General features: G+C 43.9%; 1 protein-coding gene across 2 annotated transcripts in view; it reads right to left on the bottom strand.

Annotated features, from left to right (window-relative positions):
• fndc1 (fibronectin type III domain containing 1) overlaps positions 1–19,102 on the bottom strand; it is a 316,339-nt gene that overhangs the window by 42,128 nt on the left and 255,109 nt on the right. For both annotated transcript variants that reach the window (XM_068044773.1, XM_068044774.1), the window contains 2 exons: positions 15,807–15,886; positions 11,836–11,865 (listed from right to left, as the gene is read on the bottom strand). In XM_068044773.1, coding sequence (XP_067900874.1) covers positions 11,836–11,865; positions 15,807–15,886 — 110 coding nt within the window. The remainder of the gene's footprint in view (positions 1–11,835; positions 11,866–15,806; positions 15,887–19,102) is intronic.

Below are 19,102 nucleotides of genomic sequence, written 5' to 3'. Positions count from 1 at the left end.
ACAACACTCTCAGGCAGAACATTCCAGACCTTAACCACTTGCTGCTTGAAAAAGTTTTTCCTCATGTCACTTTTGCTTCTCTTAACAAATACTTGAAATCTGTGCCCTTTTGTTCGCAATCCTTTCATGAGTGGGAACAGTTTCTTTCTATCTACTCTGTCCAGACCCCTCATGATTTTGAATACCTCAATCAAATCACATCTCAGCCGTCTCCTCCAAGGAAAACAGTTCGAACTTCTCCAATCTGTTTTCATAACTGCAATTCCTCATCCCTGGAACCATTATCGTGAATCTTTTCTGTACTCTCTCCAATGCCCTCAGGTCTTTCCTAAAGTGCGGTGCCCAGAACTGGATGCAATACTCCAGTTGAGGCCGAACTAGTGTCTTACACAAGTTCACAATAAGTTCCTTGCTCTTGTACTCTATGCCCTTATTAATAAAGCCCAGGACACTTTATTAACTACTCTCTCAACCTGTCCTGCCCCCTTCAATGACTTATGCACATATATACCCAGGTCCCTCTGCTCCTGCACCCCCTTTAGAATTGGACCCTTTATTGCATATTGTCTCTCCATGTTCTTCCTACCAAAAATAATCATTTCACATTTCTCTGCATTGAACTTCATCTGCACCTGTCTGCCCATTCCACCAGCTTGTCTATATCCTTTTGAAGTTCTACACCATCATCCTCACAGTTCACAATGCTTCCAAGTTTCATATCATCTGCAAACTTTGAAATTGTGCCCTGTACACCAAGGTCTAGGTCATTAATATATATCAGGAAAATCAAGAGTCCCAACACTGATTCCTGGGAAACTCCACTACAAACCTTCCTCCAGCCCGAAAAACATCCATTAACCACTACGCTTTGTTTCCTGTCACTTAGCCAATTTCGTATCCATGGTGCTACTGTCCCTCTGATTCCATGAGCTACAAGTTTGCTCACAAGTCTGTTGTGTGGTACTGTAACAAACGCCTTTTGAAAGTTCATGTACACCACATCAACAGCATTGCCCCTTTCAACCCTCTCTGTTACCTCCTCAAAAAACTCCAGCAAGTTAGTTAAACATGGTTTTCCGTTAAGAAATCCATGTTGGCTTTCCTTAATTAACTCTCATTTGTCCATATGAGTATTGATTTTGTCAGTTATTTTTTCTAGAAGTTTTCCCATTAAACTGACTGGCCTGTAGTTGCTGAGCTTATCTTTTTTGAACAAGGGTGTAACATTTGCAATTCTCCAGTCCTCTTCCACCACTCCAGAGTCTAAGGAAGACTTAAAAATTATGGCCAGTGCCTCTGCGATTTCCACCCTCACTTTCCTTAGTATCCTTGGATGCATTTCATCTGGTCCTGGTTTTTTATCCACTTTAAGGACAGAAAGCCAGTCTAATACTTTCTCTTTTTCAATTTTAAACCCATCTAGTGTCTGTTTTACATCCTCTTTCAACATTGCCTGGGTTGCATCTTCTTACTTGGTAAAGACAGATAAAAGTATTCATTTGATACCTCAGCTATTCCCTCTGCCTCCATGTGTAAATCCCCTTTCTGGTCCATAATCGGCTCCACTCATCCTTTTACCACCCTTTTACTATTTATGTCTATAGAAACCTTGCAATTTCCTCTAATGCTAGCTGCCAGTCTCTTTTCATGCTCACTCTTTGCTTCTCTTATTTGCTTTTTCACTTCCCCTCTGGACCTTCTATTTTCAGCCTGGTTCTCAATAGTATTTTCTACCTGGCATTTGTCATGAGCACACTTTTTCTTCTTTATCTGAATCTCCACCTGTTTTGTCATCCAGGGAGCTCTGGATTTGTTTGCCCTATTTTTTCCCCTTCGAGGGAACATACCTTGACTGCGCCGGAACGATCTCTTCTTTGAAGGTAGCCCTTGTTCATCTACCGGTTTTCTTGCCAGCTTTTGACTCCAATTTATTCCCTCCAGCTCCATTCTTACCCCAATGAAGTTCCCCTTCCCCCAATTAATTATGCTTATGCTGGATTGCTCTTTGTCCTTTTCCATGGTCAACCTAAACCTTATGATACAATGATCACTGTCCCCTAAATGCTCTCCTACTGATACTTGATCCACTTGGCCCACCTCATTCCCATGAACCAGGTCTAGCACTGCCTCCTTTCTCGTTGGACTAGCAACATACTGTCGTAGAAAATTTTCCTGAACACACTCTAGGAACTCTTGCCCTCACTGCCCTTTACACAACTATTATCCCAGTCTATGTTTGGATAATTAAAGTCCCCCATTATAACTACCTCATAATTTTTGAACCTCTTTATAATTTCCTTGCAAATTTGTTACTCCACATCCACCCACTAGCTGGTGGCCTATAGACAACACAGAGCAATGTAACCGCACCTTTTTTGTTCCTTAGCTCTAGCCAAATTGATTCTGTCCTCAACCCCTCTGGGACATCCTTTTTCTCCAGCACTGCAAAGCTCTCCTTCGTCAATACTGCCATCCCTCTCCCTTTTTTCTCTTTCCTAAACACCTTGTATCCAGGAATATTTAACACCCAGTCCTGCCCTTCTTTGAGCCAGGTCTCTGTTATAGCCACATCATATTTCCACATGGCAATCTGTGCCTGTACCTCATCAGTTTTATTAACCACACTCATTGCATTCACATTAACCCTGATTCAGACTTGATTACTTTCTCCCTTACTCTGACCCCACCTAATAACTTACTATTCCTTACTCTCATGCTCTCTCCCCCAGTATTCTGTGCTCCTTGGTATTCCTCTCTGATACTTGCTCCTGGTTCCCACACCCCTGACAAGTTACCAGTTTTGACTCCCTCCAATCTGAGCTCCCTCTCAGGTTCCCATCCACCTGACAATTTAGTTTAAACCCTACCCAACAGTATTAGTGAATCTCCCTGCGAGGATATTCGTCCCAGTCCTGCTAAGATGCAATCCGTCCATCGTGTACAGGTCCCACCTGCCCCAATGTCTCAGAAATCTGATGCCCCCCCTCCTACACCAGTTCTCCAGCCACATGTTCAATTGATCAATTGAGTAATCCTGAGATTACTACTTTTGAGGTCCTGACTGGTCTTCCTTGGTGGTCACCCATTCCCTCTCTGCCTCAAGAACCTTAGGCTGTGGAGTGACCACTTCCAGAAACCTGCTATCCATGTGATTCTCAGCCTCACAAATGCATTGCTGGCTGTTACATAGGAACATAGGAAGATAGGATCAGTAGTAGGCCATTCAGCCCCTCGAGCCTGGCCCGCCATTCAATGAGATCATGGCTGATCCGCAGCCTAACTCCATATACCTGCCTTTGGCCCATATCCCTTAATATCTTTGCTTAACAAAAATCTATCTATCTCAGATTTAAAATTAACAACTGTCCTAGCTTCAACTGCTGTTTGTGGGAGAGAGTTCCAAACCTCTACCACTCTTTGCGTGAAGAAGTGCTTCCTAACATCTCTCCTGAACGGTCTGGTCCTAATTTTTAGACTAAGCCCCCTAGTTTTAGAATCTCCAACCAGTGGAAATAGTTTATTCTTTATCTAGCCTGTCTTTTCCTGTTAATATCTTGAAGACTGCAATCAGATCACCCCTTAACCTTCTAAATTCTAGCGAAAACAGGCCGAATTTGTGTAATCTCTCCTCGTAACTTAACCCCTGTAGTCCAGGTATCATTCTTGTAAACCTACGTTGCATTCCCTACAAGGCCAGAACTGCTCACAGTACTCCAAGTGGGGTCTAACCAGTGTTTTGTACAGCAGCAGCATAACCTCTGTGTCTTTATACTCCAATCCTCTAGATATAAAGGCTAGCGTTCCATTAGCCTTTTTGATTATTTTCTGCACTTGCTCTTGGCATTTTAAAGATCTATGCACCTGAACCTCCAAGTCTCTTTGGACATCCACTGTACTTAACCTCTTCCCATTTACAAAGTACCCTGTTCTATCCTTTTTTGGACCAAAATGGATAACCTCACACTTGCCCGCATTGAAATCCATCTGCCACAGTTTTGCCCACTCACCTAGTCTGTCAATATCTCTTTGCAATTTTATGCTATCATCTAGACTATCTACAATGCCACCTAACTTTGTATCATCAGATGTTCAAGCTTCAAAACCCAAAGCTCGAGCTCCTCAAGCTGATAACACTTCCTGCACATATGGTTTTTCTAGGATCAGAGAAGTGTACTGGAGTTTCCACAATGCACAGGATGTGCATTCGACAAGAGTGACGTGCCCTGCCATGTTTATATTTATTAGCCAAGCAGATAAACTTACCAGGAATAAACTTGAGACTTGTCCTTGATCTGGCTAAAAAAAAACTCAGCAGCTACTCACCTTATGCTTGCTTATCTCTGGGCTTTCAGTTTTTGTTAAAGAAAGAAATTACTTACTGGTTACTCACCCGCTTTACTCAACCTCAGAGCTCTGCCCTGTCCTGGGCCTTCTTTCCCATTCTCTTTATAACCCTGCCACTTCTGGACTTGCTGCCTCCACTCAGGACCAAGCTCTGTCCATGTGATGTAGGTACACTCACAGTGCTTTTAGGGAGGGAGTTCTAGCATTTTGACTCAGCGACAGTGAAGGAGCAGCGATGTATTTCCATATCAGGATGGGGTGTGACCTGGAGGGGAACTTGCAGATGATGGTGTTCTCATGTGCCTGCCACCCTTGTTCCTCTAAATGGTGAAGACCATGAGTTTGGAAGATGCTGTCGAAGGTACTGTGATGCTCACATAAAGTGCAGCGATTGAAACTACAAGAACTCACCCTGAAGAGTTATAAAAATTGACTTTTCTTTTAAAACAGTGGCAATGTTTTTCAAAATGGTTGCTGAAGGTCAAAAGACCTGGTTTGTGTATTCAAACTGTCTGCTGTCTGGCAAGGACAAAATAATACATTCAAAGCTAAGAGGGGTCAATTGCACCCATCAAGAGATATTTTTGAATTAAATGGGTTCCTCTGAAACAAAGAAGGTATGAAGTAGCCACATCCTGGGCCATTGTCAGTCACTACAGGGAGGAAAATCTGTCTCCTAACAGAGGCAAAGGTGTGAAGCCATTTTTGACCTTAAAACATCCATGTGATGTAGGTACACCCACGGTGCTTTTAGGGAGGGAGTTCCAGCATTTTGATCCAGCGACAGTGAAGGAGCAGCAATGTATTTCCAAATCAGGATGGGGTGTGACTCAGGGAGGATGGGGTGTGACTTGGAGGGGAACTTGCAGGTGGTGGTGCTCTCATGAAGAGAGGGAGACCCAGAAGCATCACCAAAAGCTTGTCCATCTAAGAGCTGGGAGAAAATCCAGTAACTCAAAAAGGAAGGCACCCTGCTGCAAATTCTACATTTTCAACCTGTGCAGCAGTGAACTGGAATAGATCCTCTGTCTTCAAACTGAACTTTCAACCAACAGAGAAATCTACAAACACTGCAGGCCTGCAACCAACAAAAAATTTGACCCCTGAGAGAATTCAACAGGTTTATAGTGAACCCCAAAACCCTACCTCACTTAAAACAACCTACCCCTTTTCCTCTCTGTCTTTTCTTCTGTGTGTTTGCGTGAATAAATGCTTGAGTGGGTGCAATTGCAACAATTTTGGGATAAGGCATATTGCTCAATAAATAATCTCTGTTTTAAACCTACAAGATGACCTGTCACTGCCTGTTTATTTGACAAATAAAACTAAAAGGGGTTAAAACCCTAATAACAGAAACACTTGCTGCAGTCAGGTGGGAGTGAAAGAGTGGGAACCACCCACACCCCTCATCACGAGGCCATTACTGTACATGGTGTGCCAGTAATGGGGTGACAGGAGACTCCGAGGAGGACAGTGGAAATGCTTTAGAGAGGTCCTCAAAGCATCCCTGAAGAAATCAACTATCCCCATTAACCCGTGGGAGTCCCTGGCTCATGACCGTCCTAGATGGAGAAAGCGCATTCAGGAAGGTACCGTACACCTCGAGGGACTTGATCGAGAACATGTGGGGGTGAAGTTGAGGTGTCAGAGGGAGCACACAAACCTCCAAACTACTCATCGACCAGATCCTTCAAGCACCAGCTGCTCCTCATGTGGCAGAGTCTGCAGATCATGCACTGGACTTAACAGCCATCTCAGAACCCATCTAACCTGAGTGGAAGCAAGTCATCTTTGATCCCAAGGGACTGCCTAAGGAGGAGAAGGAATGTTTAAGGAGGTGGATGAGGTGCCAATAAAGCAGGCTGCTTTTTCTTGGATTGATGCTGTTGGAGTTGCTGTCATCCAGGCAAGTGGAGCGTACTCCATCACACTCTTGATTTGTGCCCTGTAGATGGTGGAAAGGCTTTGGGGAATTTGGGGCGAGTTACTTGCCATAGAATTCCCAGCTCTTGTTTTATTTATGTGGCTGAACCAGTTAAGTTCCTAGTCAATGGTGACCCCAGGATGTTGACGGTGGGGTTTCAGCGATGGGAATGCCATTGAATGTCAAGGTAAGGTGTTCATAGATTCTCTTTTGTTGGAGATGGTCATGCCTTGTAACATTCGTTGTTACTTGCCACTTATCAGCCCAAGCCTGAATGTTGTCCAGGTCTTACTGCATGCAGACACGGACTGCTTATTATCTGAGGAGTTGCGAATGGGACTGAACACTGTGCAATCATCAGCATCATGTCCAATTCTTACAGCTGGGATGTTGTCACTGCTCCCCATAGTCTTTGCTGTGTCCAGTGTACTGAGCCTTTTCTTGATATCATATGGAATGAATCAAACTGGCTGAAGACAGGCATCTGTGATGCTGGGGCCCCCAGGAGGAGATAGCTGCAAACGCTTTAGCCTTGTCTTTTGAACTGACATACTAGGCTCCGCCATCATTGAGGATGATTATGCAGCCTCTTGTTTGTTAAAAGACAAGCATTTATATAGCACCTTTTATGACCACCAGGTGTCTCATGGCACTTTAAAAACCAATGAAGTCTTTTTGAAGCCTAGTCACCGTTGTAATGTAGGAAATGCGGCAGCCAAGTTACACATAGAAAGCTCCCACAAAAACAATAAGATAATGACCAGATAATCTGTTTTTGATTAAGGGATAAATTGGCCAGGACACTGGGAATATCTCCCCTGCTTTTCTTTGAAATAGTGCCATGGGGTCTTTTATGTCCACCTGAAAGGACACACTGAGCCTTTGTTTAACATATCATCTGAAAACAGCACCTCTGACAGTGGAGCACTTCCTCAGTAATGCCATTGTCACTCTTGATTTTTGTGCTCAACTCCTGGAGTGGGAATTGAACCCACAAGCTTCTAACTCAGAAGCGAGAGTGCTACCAACTGAGTCACAGCTGACACCTAGTTATTTAACTGTCCATGCACTTTCATGATTGGATGTGGCAGGACTGCAGAGCTTTGATCTAATCTGTTGGTTATGGGATCACTTAGCTCTGTCATCTATCGTGTGTTGCTTCCACTATTTAACATGCATGCCTTCCTGTGTTGTCGCTTCATCAGGTTGGTACCTCATTTTTAAGTACAGCTGTTGCAGCTCCTGGCATGCTCTTCTACACTCCTCATTGAACCAGGTTCCTTAGCTTGATGGTAATGGTAGAGTGAGGGATATGCTGGCCATGAGATTACAGATTGTGGCTGAATACAACTCTGCTAGTGCTGATGGCTCACAGCATTGCATGGATGCCCAGTTTTCAGCTGCTAGATCTCTTCTGAATCTATCCCATTTAGAACAATGGAGGGTGACCTCAGTGTGAAGATGGCACTTAGTCTCCACAAGGACTTTATGGTGGTTACTCATACCAATACCGTCATGGATAGATGCATCTACAACAGATAGATTGGTGAGGATGAGGTCATGTAGGTTTCTCCTTCGTGTTGGTTCTCTCACCATATGCCGCAGGCCCAGTCTGGTAGATATGTCCATCAGGACTCAAATACCTCGGTCAGTAGTGATGCATCTGAGCCATTCTTGATGATTGATGCTGGAGGCTCCCATCTAAGTATATTCTGTACCCTTGCTACTCTCAGTGCTTCTTACAAGTTGTGTTCAACATGGAGGAGTACTGATTCATCAGCTGAGGGAGGGCAGTAGGTGGTAATCAGCAGGGGTTTTCCTTGTCCATATTTGACCTGATGTCATGAGACTTCATGGGATCCAGAGTCAATATTGAGCACTTTCTGGACCACTCGCTCCTGATTGTATACCACTGTGCCATCAACTCTGGTGGATCTGTCCTGCCAGTGAGACAGCACATACTCAGGCATGGTGATGGACATTGCCTGAAAGGTGTGATTCTGTATGACAACCTGGTAGTTTCACAGCCACCATTACTAAGAGTAAATTTTTATTCCAGATTTAAATAATTAATTGAATTTAAACTTCCCAGTTGCCGTGGTGGGATTTGAATCATGTCTCCGGAGCAGTAGTCCAGACCTTTGGATTACTAATCCAGTAACACAACTATTCTGCTACGGTTCCCCTGAAATATAAATACATAAAGAGCAAGAGGATAACTAAAGATGAGTAGGGCACATTAGAGACCAAAATGTAATGTGTGTGATGGCGAAAAACATAAGCATGAATGAATACTTTGCTTCTGTCTTTACAAAAGAGGGTGAGTGTTGTAGATATGAAGGAGGAGTGTGAAATATTGGAATGGATAAAATTAATGAGAGAGGAAATGTGAAGGGATTTAGGATCTTCAAAAAAGAATAAATCGTCAGGCCTGGATAAAATGTATCCCAGGCTGTTTAGAGAAATAGTGGAGGCTCTGACCATTATGTTCAAATCCTCTCTGGCTACAGTCATGGTGCCGGAGGACTGCTAACATTGTTCTGTTGCTTAAAAAGGAAGAAAGAGACAGACCAAGTAATTGCGGGCTAGTCAGCCTAACCTCTGTGGTGGGCAAATTAATGGAAACATTTCTGAGAGAATGTATTAATCATTTAGAAAGGTATGGATTAATCAAGGTCATTCAGCATGGATTTGTTAAGGGATGGTCAGGTCTGATTAACTTGATTGAATTTTTTGAGGAGCTGACAAGGATAGTCAATGAGGATAGTGTGTATGATGTAATCTACATGGATTTATGCAAGGTTTCTACATGGTTCCACATGGAAGACAGGTCAGAAAATTAAAAGGCCATGGGATCTAAGGAAAAGTGGCAAGTTGGATCCAAAATTGGCTCATTGACAGGAAGCAAAATGTAATGGTCAATGGGCGTTTTTATGAAAGTCTATTTTCAGTGGGATTCCACAGTACTCAGTCCCTTGCTTTTCGTGGTATATATATCAATAATCTGGACTTGAATGTAGGGAGTATGATTAAGAAGTTTGCAGGCGATGCAAAAATTGGCTGTGTAGCACTATAGCCTGCAGGAAGATATCAATGGACTAGTCAGGTAGGCAGGAAAGTAGCAAATGAAATTCAATCCAGGGAAGTGTGAAGTAATGCATTTCAGGAAGGGAAACAAAGGAAAGGAAATGTGCATACATGGTAGGATACTGAGAAGTATAAGGACATTGGAATGCATGTCCACAGATCCCTGAAGATAGCAGGACAGGCAGAGGAGGTGGTTAAGAAGGCAAACAAGATACTTCTCTTTATTGGCTGAGGCATAGAATGGAGACTGGAGACAACATTAGTTATACTGCAGATAGAGTACCGAGTACCGTTCTGGCTGTCGTAATACAGGAATGACATGATCACACTAGAGAGGATACAGAGGAGAATGAGAATTTGCCAAGAGGAACGATTGGATATGCTGGGGTTGTTTTCTTTGCAACAGAGAAGGCCAAGGGAGGTTTAATTGAGATCTATAAAATTATGAGGGGCCTAGACAGAATGGATAGCATGGACCTACTTTTCTTAGCAGAGAGGTCAATAACCAGGGGGCATAGATTTAAAGTAATTGGTAGAAGGATTAAAGGGGAATTGAGGAAAAAATTTTTCACCCAGAGGGTGGTGGGGTTCTGAAAGAGTGGTAGAGACAGAAACTCTCATCACATTTCAAAAGTACTTGGATATACACTTGAAGTGCTGTAGGCTACAGACTAAAAGCTAGAAAGTGGGATTAGACTCGACAGCTCCAATACAGCCGGCACAGACAAAATCAGCCAAATAGCCTCCTTTTATGCCTTTTTTTATGATTCTATAATGGCCAAATAATTGCAGTGATCACAAATCGGCTATGTTGATCGCGCATTGTGATGGTGGAGACCTGCACTTGAATATAAAAGACACGGTTGCAGGGTTTGCTGAGTTGATGGTCCAGTCTTGGCCTCCGACATCACAAATATCAGTTTACAAGCCAATTTGTTTCAATGCATATACTATCATGAAATGGCTGAGCACATTGTATACAGCAAAGGCCAACAATATATCCCAGCTTTAGAACTAACAATGCCTCTAGCGACACTGTTCCAGTTCAGCTACAATACTTGCACCTACGCAACAATGTGAAAAATTGCCCAGGTAACCCCAGTGCATGAAAAGCAGGACAAATTCAATCCATTTAATTACTAACCTATTCATCTACACTCAATCATCAAAGTGATGGAAAGGGTCATTGACAGTGCTATCAAACGGTACATACTCATCAATAATGTGCTCATTGATGTTCAATTTGGGTTCCACGAGGAGCACTTGGCTCCAAACTATATTGCAGGCTTTGTCCAAACATAAAGGAGATGAATTGCAGAAGCACGGTGAGAGTGACTGCCCTAGACATTAAGACGGACTATGTGTGGCATCAAGGTTCCCTAGTAAAATTTAAATCAATGAAATTCAGGGGAAGACTTTGCACTAGCTAGCGTCGTATGTAAGCCGATCATAGCCCCAGGACATGGCTGCAGGAGTTCCTCAGGGTAGTGTCCGAAAGCCAACCATCTTCAGCTGCTTCATCAATGACCTTCCCTCCATCATAAGGTTAGGAGCAGGGATAATTGCACAGCGTGCAGTACTATTTGCAACTCATCAGATAGTGTAGCAGTCTGTGCCAACATGCAGCAATACCTGAACAACATTCAGGCATGATATAAATGCCAGGCAATGATCATCTCTAATAAGAGAAAGTAAAACTACCTCCTCTTAATATTCAAAGGCATTACCATCACTAAATCCCCCACAATTAACATTACTATTGACCAGAAACTTAACTGGACCAGGTACATAGTTCCTGTTGCTATAGGTGCAGGTTGGAGGCTACATATTCTGTGGCAAGTGACTCACCTCCTGACTGCCCAAAGCCTGTCCACCATCTACAAGGCACAAGTCAGGAGTGTGATGGAATACTCCCCACTTGCCTGGATGAGTGCAGTTCCAACAGCACTCAAGAAATTTAACACCATCCAGGACAAAGCAGCCCATTTGATTAGCACCCCAACCACCATAAACACACACTCTCTCCAGCACTGATGCACCATGGCTACAGTGTTTACCACATTACAAAATGCACTGCAGCAACTTGCCAAGGCTTCTTTGACAGCACCCCCTCAAACCTGTGAACTCTACCACCCAAAAGGAGAAGGGCAGCAGGTGCATGGGAAAACCATCGTCTCCAAGTTTCCCTCCAAGTCACACATCATTCTGACTTGGAAATATTACCATTCTTTCATTGCTGGGTCAAAATCCTGGAATTCCCTCTCCCTAACAGCACTATAGAAGTACATTCGCCACGCGGACTGCAGCAGCTCAATAAGGCAATTCACCACCACATCCTGAAGGGCAATTAGGGATAGGGAATAAATGCTGGCCTTGTCAGCGACATCCACATACAGTGAATGAATAAAAAAAAACTCCTGTTATGCAAACTCACAAAACAACCAATCAGGTGTTTCAAGTTAGTGTTTGGGTGCACTTACCAGGTGGCCTGACAATAATCTGTGGGTTATCTGTAAGAACAGAAGAAAATTATTATTCAAAAACTGGCAGTAATTTGGTGACATTAATAAAACCAGTATAAACCATCACATTAACAAGTAACTCAAACATTACATGAAAAATGTAGCAATGTAAAAACAGAAGAAAGAGGAGCAGGAGTAAGCCATATGACTCACCAAGACTGCTTTGCCATTCAATAATGAAAACAGAAAGTGCTGGAAATACTCAGCAGGTAGAACTGATGAACCAGCTCTGATTAAAGGTCACAGACCTGAAATAGTAACTCTGCTTCTCTCTCCACAGATGCTGCCTGACCTGCTGAGAATTTCCAGCACTTTCTGCTTTTATTTCAGATTTCCAGCATCTGCAGTGTTTTGCTTTTATTGCCATTCAATAAGATTGTGGTTGAACCTCTACATCAACTCCCCCTTCCCACCCTTTCCCCCATATTCCTCGATCCCCTTACTGTCCAAGAATCTGTTGATCTCAGTCTTGACTATACTCATCCACTGAGCATTCACAGCCCTCTGAGTGAAAGGGTTTTCTCATCTCAGTCCTAAATGGCTGACCTCTTATGCTAAGACTAAGACCCCTGGTTGTAGGTTCCAGGCAGGGGAAACTGCCTTTCAGCATCTCAAAGAATGTTATATGCTTCAATGAGATTACCTCCCATTCTTCTGAACTCCAGAGAATAATGGCCCACTCTACTCACTCTCTCATCAGACAGCCCTATCATCCCAGGAACCAATCTAGTACTCCAGGTGTGCACTCACCAATGCCGTATGTAATTTCAACAAGACTTCCTTACCTCATACATTCTTCTTACATTACAACAGTGACTATACTTCAAAAGTATTCCATTGACTGAAAAACACTTTGAGACGTCCACTGGCCATACTCTAGCCTCCTTGCAATAAAGGCTAACATACCATTTGCCTTCCTGAGTACTTGCATGTTAACTTGTTCTGATTCATGTACAAGCACACCCAAATCCCTCCGAGTACTAACATTTACTTGTCATTTATCTTTTAAAAGTATTCTGCTTTTCCATTCTCCTATCAAAGTGAATAATTTCACACTTTCCTACATTATACTCCATCTACCACCTTCTTGACCTAACTGCTCTATATCCCTTTGTAGCCTCTTCGTGTTCTCCTCCTAGCTTGCTTTCTCACCCAACTTAGTATCATCAGCAAACTTAGACGTATTACTTTCCCTTTATCGCAGTGTTACCAGAGAAGCTTGACAGTAAACGTTATTGGTTTAATATATTTTTCAACAGGTGGTTAAACACCTCGTCAGGACCATGGAGGAGGTGAAACTACTAAAAGGAAAAATGTGCAGGGCTACAGGGAAAGATCAGGGGAATGGGACTAATTACATAGTTCTTTCAAAGAGTCAACAATGGCACGATGGACCAAATGACCTGTTTGTATGCTGTGAGATGTTACGAAGTTACTATAATATTGTGCATAGTGGAAAATCACCTGCACGTACTTGGAGGACTAGAGACCTGATTTTCCAGATGTGTTCTCTAATTATGGATGGGAATTTGTGGGGACCTTGTCCAGGATTTTCTGATACATACTTTCAGGAGGAAAGGCCTCACACCAGGTACAGGGGTTTGGAAGGTCAGCCAAAATTTAAATCATTTAGGAAAAAAGCTGCAGAATTTGAAGAATCTAACATGGCAAATTTAGAAATGCTGCCTTTTTTGTTGGGGAGAGTGCATTGGGGAATTAGCACGACAGCACTCATTTCTGACCATTGTCTCCAAGTAAGGCACTGTGCTAGGATTGGGGATAGTTTAATTTGCCCTGATTTTTTTTATTCTTTCATGGGATGTGAGCATCACTGGCAAGGCCAGCATTTGCTCCCCAATCCCTAATTGCCCGAGAAGATGATGGTGACCCGCCTCCTAGAACTGCTGCAGTCTATGTGGTGTAGATGCACCCACAGTGCTGTTAGGAAGGATTTTGACCCAGTGACAGTGAAGGAACGGTGATATAGTTCCAAGTCAGGATGGTGTGTGTTTTGGAGGGGAACTTGCAGCTGATGGCGTTGCCATGCATCTGCTTCCCTTGTTCTTCTAGTCTGTTGAGGTCATGGGTTTGGAAGGTGCTGTCAAAAGAGGCTTAGCGAGTTGATGCAGTACATCTTGTAGATGGTGTACACAGCGGCCACTGTGTGCCAGTGGTGGAGGGAGTGAATGTTGAAGGTGGTTGAGGGTGCCGATCAGTAGGCTGTTTTGTCCTGGATGGTGGTGAGCTTCTTGAGTGTTGTTGGAGCTGCACTCATCCAGGCAAGTGGAGAGTATTCTATCACACTCCTGACCTGTGCCTTGTAGACAGTGGACAGTCTTTGGGGAGTCACTCGCCACAGAATTCCCAGCCTCTGACTTGCCCTTGTAGCCACAGTATTTATATTTATTTTTATTTTTTATTTATTTAGAGATACAGCACTGAAACAGGCCCTTCGGCCCACCGAGTCTGTGCCGACCAACAACCACCCATTTATACTAACCTGACAGTAATCCCATATTCCCTATCACCTACCTACACTAGGGGCAATTTACAATGGCCAAGTTACCTATCACCTACAAGCCTTTGGCTGTGGGAGGAAACCGGAGCACCCGGCGAAAACTCACAGGGAGAACTTGCAAACTCCGCACAGGCAGTACCCAGAATTGAACCCGGGTCCCTGGAGCTGTGAGGCTGCGGTGCTAACCACTGTGCCGCCCACAGTTGCTGGTCCAGTTAAGTTTCTGGTCAATGGTAAACCCCCAGGATGTTGATGGTGGGGGATTGAGCAATGGTAATACTGTTGAATGTCAAGAAGAGATGGTTAGACACTCTCTTGTTGGAGATGGTCATTGCCTGACATTACAATACTGTGACTGTGAAACATGTTCAACATTATGAATTGCTCTATATAAAGACCAAAATTCATTATGGATTTTTACATATTGTTTCTGGGATGTGGGTGACACTGCATTTGCTGCATTTATTACCCATTCCTAGGTGGCAAGAGAAGATGGCAGCCTCCTTCTTGATTCCGATGAACCTGACCCGAAACGTTAACTCTGCTTCTCTTTCCACAGATGCTGCCAGACCTGCTGAGTGGTTCCAGCATTTCTTGTTTTTATTCCTTCTTGATTGGTTGCCTATACAATTGAGTAGCTGGTTAGCCACTGGATTGCTCGGGGCTGGATTTTGCTGCTCCTGTCAGAACCCAGGATCAGGGACAGTTTTCTTGGGTTGGAGTCAATTTCCTAAAGCAAAAGTGGGCACTGCAGGGATAATGTTATTTCAGTGAGGTGCCTGTTACAGCACCGGAAATGGACAGACTACTAAAGACACAACAAAGTTCAATGCTGAATCCTCTGGGACCTAAGCAGTAGTTGCAGGGGATAGAAGGAGAGGTGGCCATATTAAGGTATTCTGCCGTAACCATCCTTTACTGCCTCCCTGGTACTGATCTTGCTGTGAGTTAATGCTACTGAGGCAGGAAGGAAGGGATTTTAGCCAGAGTATCATGCTCCACTTTGTTTTAAACACAGACTGGCTGGGAGTCACAAGAAAAAGTATGGAGCCCAGTCTTATGGAGAAAGGTTCAGTGTTAGACCTCCCTATCCCAACTTCCTTGGCGCTCAGCTGCAGGAATGAATTTCAGGCCAAGAATCAGTCATATAGTGTGGGACTGGAGACACCCTAGGATAGACCGAGTATGATGGCTGAGTCCTTCCCTGAACCTCATTAGTGAACTACTTGGGTTTTTACAACAATTCAGCAGCTTCATGATTATGCTTTCCTGATGTCACTCCATAAGTTACCATAATGAATTGAATCTCTCAATTTGCATTGCATAGTAGGATTTGAACACCTGACCCAAACACTCAATCTCTGGGTTCTGAATCCTGTACCATAATCATATCCTAAATGTCATACATCACCTGATTCTGTAACAAAAGACAAGGCTTCACTGATGGGGCCATAACCATACGGGTTCTTTGCTTGAATTTTAAAATAATATCTGGAAGATAGCAAAAATTAGCAATTATTTATTTAGCTCAGAAGGTTGGTTTACAAAATACCAATCTACTCTTCCAGTTAAAGCTGATAACACATTGCATAATATCCCTTCCACTTGGTTGTGATTTTAATGAATCAGAGTAGATGAAAGCTAAAGCAATATTCAACTGGAAGCTTGCAGTGACCTACATTTTCCAGTACGTTCGTGGCAGGCGAAATTCCTCAATGCCTGTAGGTACTCAGAAAATATAGCCATTGAGTCATTCTGGCACAGAAGGAGGCCATTTGGCCCATCGAGTCCATGTCAGCTCTCGATAGAGTCAGTCCCATTTCCCCGTTCTATCCCCGTAGCCGTGAAAGTTTATTTCCCTCAAGTGCCCATCCAATTTCTTTTGCTAGTGTTTGCCAAGTTAGTGTTTAATTAAAACACAAAAATCTCCCCTCCCAGCCCCCAACTTAAAGCAGCTGTAAACAATGCCAGACTTAAACACAAGGTTGAGTGTTTTAAATCACTCCACGATCTGACTCCTTCCCTATCTCTGTAACCTCCTCCAGCCCACAACCCTCTCAGTTCCTCGAACTCTGGTACATTTTCCCCTTGCTTCACACCACCATTGGTAGTGGTGCTTTCAGCCAACTAGCCCTCTACTCTGAAATTCCCTCTCTAAACCATTTGTTCCACCTCACTCGCCTACTGTAACACTCTCCTTAAAACCTGCCTCTTTGACCAAGCTTTTGGTCATTTCCCAAAACTCATTTTTTTACACCTCTGCGAAGCACCTCAAGAACTTTATCTATGTTAAAGGTGTTAAATACATGTTACTGTTGTTGTTACGACCAGGTGAGAAAGAGGTCTAGAATTCCCTTTCAGCCTTCACCTGGTCTTACTGTAACAGGGTTTTATTTTTAAACACAGTGTTTTTAGCTCCCCCCTTCTGAATCCTTGTTTACCGTTTTCCAATTCTCAGGCAAAGAAATGAGCACAAACAGGCTTTCTTAAGTTTAAAGAAGAAAGGTGAAATTTTATTAAACTTAAACTGTAATTCGGTTAATGCTTACACGACGCGCCCATGCTAGCATGCATACGTGATACACACATGCAAAGGGAGACAGAAAAGAGAAGAAAAATAAAATGGAAAGGTTTGAGGCAATATCTGAAGAGTTGTTGTTACGGTTCTTTGAGCTCACTGTAGATTCTTGCTTTTCGTTGGGGCCCAGTATTCTTATTAAACCTTGTTCACTCAAAGGAGACTTTTCTCTTTTGGGATTCATGCATCTTCAGTCGGTTTTTTGGAGTTCTGTGAGAAAGAGATGGGAGCAGACAGGAGAGGCTGAGGCGAGCCAGCCAGGAGAGGTCTTTTTAATCCAGGAGCAAAGAGCTTTCCGCCAGTTCAAACACTGTCTCTACAATTTCAAACTCCCCAAGTTGGCCAGCAGGGTAGTCGCGTGACCGATTGGTATAAACACTTCTGACTCTGTGGATTGTCTGGTCCTTTCAAGCACTGTCTGTTAATATGCAAAAATGTTTTTCCAGCCACGGGCCTGGTAACCCCTTGTCACAGGCCTTCTCTTCCTCCCAGCAACAATTTGAAATTTAATGTCCATGTGATGAAATTAAGGAGCCTCATTTTGTCAGGCGGGGGCCTGCATGACACCTTCACACCCAGGGGAACGAAATGCGATTTGAGAAAAGTGCATTTCATTAAAAGGGTTGAGAGAAAATATCAGATACAGAAAACCATACATTTCTCTCATTCATTTCCATTCATTCATAAATCCTAAACCTTGTTAAAATTGCCTGTCTTTTTTGGGTGCCAGTGCTGCTTTAATTGCTCCTTTTTTGGCATCCCAGTAAACATGTGGTTCTTTGGGGAAGTTTTTCTTCAGTTTGCCCATTGCCATGGCTGCCTAAGGTCTTTTTTCCTGTTGAGGTCTGCCAAGGGGAGGCGGGTTGGGGGGGGGGGGGGGGGTTAGATTTAGTTAGCCCTAAATTGGAATTTTTTCCAAGAGTGTTAATAGTGGGTAGGTCTATCCTGAACTCTCTTTCAGTGCTTTGCTGAGTCATGCAAAGGTTTTTGACGTAAGGGGATGGGTGGTTTCCTTTTCCTCTGACTGTGGGGGAGGATTCTTTGTTACTCTCCTCTGTGTTTTCTGGGACACTTCTGCCTGCAGGTATGTGGGCAGACTCTACTGCACGCCCCTGCGACACTTCAACAGGGTGAGGCATCACCCTCATGGTTTCTCTGCCCCCTAGAGGTCTTTCTTTGTCTCTGCAGGTTCCTGTAAATGCTTTTAGCTACTCTGGTGGGGTGCTTCTCGTATTTGCATTCACGTAGGAGGATGTGGGGTCTAACTTTTCACATTTTTCAGGGTTGGCTGACCAGGCAGTAGGGGTTTTCATCCGGGATTCCTCCCGGACTTCCTTTCACCTGCCCTCTCGGTCACTTTTTCCCCTTCCCCGTCAAACCTTTTGCCAGTTGTGTGCCTGCCTGTCCCCTTTTGTTCTCGGCGAGGTCCCTTTCAGTTCACCAGCCCTCTGCTGGAGGGTCCTCCTAACACCGGTATAGGACTTAAGGGTACAGGGTTCACTGTAGGTTGGGGCTTCCCCTCAACCTGGCACATGTGGCAACTCCTGCAGTACTCCACCACATCTTTGTGGAGTTTTGGCCAGTCAAACTGCTGTCTTATGTGGGCTTTAGTCTTTCGCATAATCGGTATGTACAGCCACTGTAGTCTCGTGGGTCCTTCTTAATATTTCTTTCCGGTACTTCTGTGGCACCACTAACTGGTGAACTACTGTCCCACTCCTTGCTCTCAGGTCAGTGTGGAGAACTCCATTTCCTCATCAGCACCTCATTCTTTAAATAGTAGCCATCAGGGAATCCCTCTGCTTCACTTTTAGACTGGGCAGCATGTGCTAACTGTCGCAATACCAGCTCATTGAGCTTCACCATACCAGCTCGCTGAGCCTCATCTAGGGAAAACCAATTTAATTAATTCCCTGGGTCTCCTAACTTTCCAAAGAAAGTCTCGGATAGGCAGAGCTCATGGTCATGACCCTGCAGTGTCAATGCAGTCTCCTCTGGGGAGTTGGCTTGATCATGGCCTGATCCAGTACACATTCAGGGAAACTGCAGGGGTCCATCTTCCGCCACTGCCCTGTCTCTCTGCAGGGGGCGGGGGGGGGGCTGCCACCTTCACCCCTGCCAGATCAGTA

This window comes from Heterodontus francisci, chromosome 13 (genome assembly GCF_036365525.1).
Source record: "Heterodontus francisci isolate sHetFra1 chromosome 13, sHetFra1.hap1, whole genome shotgun sequence".
NCBI classification, from domain to species: Eukaryota; Metazoa; Chordata; class Chondrichthyes; order Heterodontiformes; family Heterodontidae; genus Heterodontus; species Heterodontus francisci.
This window is presented reverse-complemented; position numbering and strand designations above follow the sequence as displayed.